General features: G+C 35.3%; 1 protein-coding gene across 2 annotated transcripts; it reads right to left on the reverse strand.

The window, feature by feature from the left end:
• On the reverse strand, positions 707–5,102 carry LOC18769407 (protein DETOXIFICATION 21). 2 transcript variants are annotated; one of them, XM_007203793.2, is made up of 9 exons: positions 4,817–5,102; positions 3,890–4,208; positions 2,916–3,457; positions 2,391–2,477; positions 2,182–2,238; positions 1,869–2,107; positions 1,576–1,694; positions 1,403–1,489; positions 707–1,163 (listed from the first exon to the last, which is right to left on the reverse strand). In XM_007203793.2, the coding sequence occupies exons 2-9, from the start codon at positions 4,172–4,174 to the stop codon at positions 1,092–1,094; spliced, it is 1,488 nt and encodes a 495-aa protein (XP_007203855.1). In that variant the 5' UTR covers positions 4,175–4,208; positions 4,817–5,102; the 3' UTR covers positions 707–1,091. The 2 variants fall into 2 exon arrangements, with proteins under 2 accessions (XP_007203855.1, XP_020424941.1); XM_020569352.1 differs by lacking the exon at positions 4,817–5,102 and having other exon boundaries at positions 3,909–4,167.

Consider the following 6,037-nt stretch of genomic DNA (forward strand, 5'->3'; position numbering starts at 1 on the left):
GAAATATTTAAATTTTTATGAATTTGATTTCTGATTGTCATTACATATTTATTAATGGTGAATTTTAGTTATAAAAAAATTGTTTATGACATTAAGTTATGGCAAATTTTTATAGTATTTTTGTATTAGATTATGTGAGGCCCCAATTTAAATTTCACACAAAGCCCTCAAAATCTCAGGGACTGCCCTGATTTTGATGATGCTCCAGCCTGGCTTGGTTCTATCATCTTGGATGACTTGTTACTGTTGCTAGAACTCGCTTGGTGGGTTCTGTGTTAAGTTAGCTGTGATGTTTCTGGGGTTTTTGCTCCCCTTCATCATGATAATAAATATAAAAATAAAAATAAAAACAAAGCCAGACCACATGTATATATATTTGGATACAAACAACTATATGCTTCATCCTATTTTCAAGGGTTTGATGGGGTAAAAAAAACCTAGAAGTAAAATAAGAGCTGTAACACACTCACATCTATTGAGAATAATAAAGTTACATGGATAATTTATTAATGTTTTGCTCCGCATTTTGAATTCTGTAACAATTTGGTCTTAAATCGGACTAATTTTTGCATTGATGTACCTATTAATTGATATGACAAATTACCTATTAATTTGATCGTATTTTTATTTTACAATATTAGAAGAGGTCACAAGTTATATTTTTACCTTCTCAAAGATCGAAAATGTAAATGAACACAGCGTCGTATTTGATGATACTTGAATATTTTTTAGTATGACACACGATGTTTAAACATTTAAACATCAAATTGACAAATGAAACTGAAACAAAATACGAAATAATGGCACAATATCAACACAATTGGTACGATCTTGATTAAGATCACGCATGCAAACTGGAAACTCGCTACAAAATCTTCACATCCGTGTGTCATCTGTTTGTCATCCATCATCCATGTAAGGAACAAATGAGCAAACTGAGTGCTATGGTTACCTTGATGGTTACCATGACAGACGGGGCAAAGTTAGGATGTGTAAGGTTGTTTTTGTCAATTGTTAAAAGATATGAACCAAACTATTATTAATCCAATAATGAAATAATATGAAGGAAGGTTGATAAAAGCCAGAGATTTTTATGTCTCGGGGCTCGATTCTCCAATATCTCTTACTTCCCACTTGCTAACACGGCTACGAGCTATTGTTACCTGCAAATATTAATACGGGTTTTAATTGCTTGCTGTAATTAGGTACTTGAGTTTTGCAATGCTGTACAAATTTTGAGTAAAGCAACAAACAAAACCAGTGAAAAGTGCCTTGACTTGCAGTTTAGTGGTTCATGTTTGAACTCCCATTCCCCACGGCACATTGACAATGTGTGTGTGAGAGAGAAAACCCCCTCTTCGAATATCTTTTGTGTCAAAAAATAAAATTAAATTAAACATACCTGTTTATCCCAATCAGTTTTATAGGTCAGTATGAGTAAAACAACAGTTTGGACTAATGTTCCAAACAACATTCCAATCCAAACACCCTACACAAGAGACTTGATGCAGTCAGTTATTTGAAGAAGAAAATCAAACAACTACTATGAGTGAGAAGAAGATTAAAATTGCTCACTTCGAGTTGTAGCTTTAGAGGATAACCAAGCACCACCCCAACAGGAATCCCTATAAGGTAATAGGACGCTAAGTTCACATATGCTACAATACTCTGCCATCCAGCTCCGAGAGCAACTCCTGTCGATGTAAAATTCGTTATCGGAAAAGGAAATGTTAAGTGATTTCTTTCGTGTTTTTCTTTTGTGTCGTCAAATACTGATGAACATTTAAATTAACTGAAATTTGATGACAAGAAAGGAAATTGATATCCTTCAATTATGAGTGAGAGTATCAGAGAAATAGCAATAGTACCTGAGAGCACTGGTTGAACACTGTTCAAGAGTATGGAGAATGCCAATAAAGGTGACAAGTTGGAAACCATTGTAGCTACCTCTTCATCGTTGGTGAAAATATAGGCAAGACGTTCCCTCAAGAATAGGAAAAGCAAGAAAAGCACAAACCCAATAGCAAATGATATCGACACAATAACCTTAACAGAGAACTTTGCTGCTTTTGCACTACCTCTTCCAAGCTCATTCGACACTCGTACACTAGAACATTTCAACCAAACATCAGTACAACATCTTATTTTCTGAAGAAAAATGATAATGAGAATAATAAGTACCTTGCTGCAGCCAGGAAACCAAGGGATATCATCATTTCCCACCCAACAATGTTGAGGCTGCAATGTTTACATTGAACACATCAAAATGTAAAGAAAAAACATGTAGGTTTTGAAACAGTTGGATGACACAGTATATGTATACATAAAAACGAAAGGCGAAAGGACATATGAAAATGATTACGGGACGGAGGAAGGCTCTGAAAAATTACCAAATAGATAGAGCATCGATAGAGACTTCTGCGTTTTTCATGTTTCCGGTTAAAAGAACCAAGATTGTGTTGTACCAAAGCTCAAGACTGTAAAGGAAAATCAGATTTCTACTTAGAAGCTCCAAATATGTACTACTACTACTATAAGGAGTCATAAGACATTCATCCGAAAACAACCATATCAATATCATTCTTTTGAATATCTACTACTAGGAGTCCTGAGGTACCAGTTTTTTTTATTTAAGTACTAAAAGGCATTACTGAAAGAGAGTCTGACCTTTTTTTCATATTTTCAAATAGAAGTACATATTACACAAAAGTTAATTTTCTGGGATATATAGACATGTATATTATGTGATTGCCTCTATGTGACAGTTCCAAATTAATATTGCCTCCATCCAGATTTTCTCAAATAAGCGAAATCAGTAGTATCCTAACAAATTACGCATGCATGTAAAGAAAGATAAACTAAGGAACGACAGAAAAACACCAAAAGTAAAACCAAAACTAACACTAAGGTCTTACCAAAGCATAACACCAGATGACAGAGACAGCTTGAGGACATCCCAGAGATCTGTAAAAGCTAAGGTTGAGAAGCCTGTCCACGTTCCCGGGCATCCTCCACATAGAACAAACAACAGCTGACCAATGTTGGGTAGCCAATATGCTATAATAGTCGACACCATTACACCGGCAACCCCCCACTTAAATTTCACAGTAAAAAGCCATGAAAGGAGGATATGGATTGCAATTGAAATTGCTGACACATAAGCAATGATCATATTTTTGCTCTGTGCTTGTAAGTACATTTGGCAGGTAAAGGATACAACAAAAGCAAAAAGCACAGGGATCACCCATAGAGAAATATATCCTGCCTCTTCTGAAATATTATCTTTTTGGCCTAATGCCTCTAAAATCGGGGTTGTAAAGATGCAAAGAGGAATGAGGAGCAATGTGCTAAAAAACAGAACTACCCATGACCGCTGAAGATGTATTCCAAGCATGTGGTACTGTTTTGCACCGTATGATTGACCACAAAGAGTTTCTAGCGCACTAGCCATGCCCAGCTGCAGAATAACAGATTCAGAAATATCCCTCAGATTACTGATCTTCAACACCATAAAAATGAATTTTTTACATTCTCAATACATTAACGAAAATCCAAGTGAAAAGAAGAAAAGTGAACCGCAACAGAAATTGATTGAACAATTGCTGTTCAACACAAACATGAACATTTAAACTTTATCTACTTATCAACTAAAGATTGAAGCACTAAAAAAATAATATGCTAAACTTTCTTCATATGTTGCACTTAAAATGTGATGTGAAAACCTGAAGAGCAAGTCTAAAAGCAAAAGAATCCAACATTATCATGAGAGGCCAGCAGAAGTCATATGTTTAAGAAAAGCTGAGGCCTCCGTTACAGTTTAGTACGGTGAATACAAGCGAAAATCTGCAAATAAGAAGATTGTAGGGAGCCAAAATTAAACTAAACATACCAAGATGCCATTTGCGAACCTGACAAGTACGGTGAATACAAGCGAAAATGCAGCTAGTTGTGTAGAGCCAATGTGACCAATGAAGGCTTGACTGATGACATTTATTCCAAATGTGGAAACTCTGGTGAAGATAGCAGGGCCAGCCACCACCCACATCGTCTTGGTTTCCCTCCATACCCTGTTTTTGAGTGGCAAATTCTCATCCTCCTCCTTATCCTCAACACCATTTTCTTGTACACTCTTCTCTTTTGTCAAAAGAGTCTGGTTAATATTGTCTTCTTCCATGTAACCAAGTGTCTTTTAGTTACTTCTTTTTAACCTGCCAAGTGTCAAATATAGAAAAGACTGGAAATTACTCTCATGGGCAAAGAATTCTCCTGTTGCTATTTCTATATATTTAAGAGTCCCACCATATTCAACAGTGAGAGAAATATTATTTTGTACAAGAATTCTCCCTCCAGAGTTAATTCCAAATCCAAGCCGTTGTATCCATTAATATCATTCATAAAACAAATTTTTTAATTTTTTTTTTTTGTTTACTGAAAGACAGCTTATTAGGTGGCGCTTTGTTTTTGTTTTCTCAGTTCTGACTGAGACCCTTTGGCCAAAAAATTATTTTTATATAACCTGCAAAGTCATATGTAATCAAGGAATGCAGAGTGTACCTCCCAACACATCACAATTTTAAAACACCCAAATGATTATTTAATTAACTTGTTACCACACTAACAGTATTATAACAAATATAAAATTACATAATATATACATATAATATGTACTAAAACTTAAGATATAATATCAAACTTTGCAGCATGAGATACAAAACTTGATGGAAACTTAAGGAGTCAAGAACATAAAAAGTTCCCTCTCACTCTCATTATATATACAGAACAGAGGTAGATAGAATGAAAGAGAGAAGAGACTCACAGGAGTATATTACCCAAGGGGCCTCCTCCTCTCAGGCGATGGATGCGTTCAGGTCTTGAAGAAGAGTTTTATACTTTCAGTGGTCTCTTCAGGGACCAGACACCCAATTTATGTTGGGGTTTTTAATTGGGAGTTAAATTGCTCGCTCGGGCAGAGTGCGAAAGAGAGAGAGAGAGAGAGAGTAGAGAGTGGAGGAGATGCCACTAAATCATCAGAGTAGTTTGACTGGTGGTGAGTACAGTAATAACTGTCAGCTACCCTTCGTTCACTTTTTTCCTTTTAGGAAGTATAAACTCGCAAACACTCTTGAACTATCACGCTTATCGAAATTATTATTTTTAATTAATTTTTCAATCATTTTAATTATCGTATTAAATTTATTCACTAATTTCACCCGTAGCTGGTCCAAGTCTGGCGATAGAGAGAGAGAGAGAGAGAGAGAGAGAGAGAGAGAGAGAGAGTAGAGAGTGTGGAGGAGATGCAACCAAATCATCGGAGAATAGAGAGAGTAGAGAGTGTGGAGGAAATGCAACCAGATCATCGGAGACTAGAGAGTGTGGTAGGTTGACTGGTAAGTAAAGTAATAACTGTCGGCTACTCAGCTACCCTGGGTTCACTTTTGTCTTTTAGAAATACAAAAAGAGTCTGAAAAAGGATTTCTTTTATAATAAAAGAGTATGAAAAAGTATATGGAACAGAAAAAGCAGCTCTCTAGAGTTGGTTGGCATTCTTCTGACCAAAAGAAAAAGAAGAAGAAGAAAGAGTTAGTGGTTGGCATTGCATGGGATGGCCCTGAAAATATTACCATGTCCAAATTCAGTCACTTATTCTTCTTCATTTTTGGGTTAAATAAATAAAAAATAAAAAAGTTTATTGTACAACTCCGAACTCCTCATTTAATTGATTCAAACAAAAATCTCGTCGGAGATCCACTAGTTAATTGTATACTGCTTTTGTGGTATTGTGATCAAATGTTTATATACTTCTTTAAAACAAGAGTAACATGTTGAGCGACCCCTCTCTATATTAGGGACACTTTGTGGGCTAAATATGCAATGTATTTCAATTATTCGAATTGTTTATAGGTATTGTTTAAGGATTATCTTATTTAAATTCGAAATCATTTAATCACTTCGTTAATTATTGTCATTTTAGTGTTTTCTTAAAGCATCATATTCACCTATTTTGTTGATCACAACTAGATGTATTAATGGTTTTCAA

The sequence above is a fragment of the Prunus persica genome, chromosome G7 (genome assembly GCF_000346465.2).
Source record: "Prunus persica cultivar Lovell chromosome G7, Prunus_persica_NCBIv2, whole genome shotgun sequence".
Classification (NCBI taxonomy): domain Eukaryota; kingdom Viridiplantae; phylum Streptophyta; class Magnoliopsida; order Rosales; family Rosaceae; genus Prunus; species Prunus persica.

Bases quoted from the DNA above. Each gene is read 5' to 3' on its own strand.
- LOC18769407 (XM_007203793.2), bottom strand. From the start codon at position 4,174: ATGGAAGAAGACAATATTAACCAGACTCTTTTGACAAAAGAGAAGAGT. The intron at 2,478-2,915 runs GTAAGACCTTAG...TTTCCTTTACAG, and splicing joins TCATCTGGTGTTATGCTTTG to TCTTGAGCTTTGGTACAACA. The intron at 1,695-1,868 runs GTACTATTGCTA...TTACATCGACAG, and splicing joins TGTTCAACCAGTGCTCTCAG to GAGTTGCTCTCGGAGCTGGA.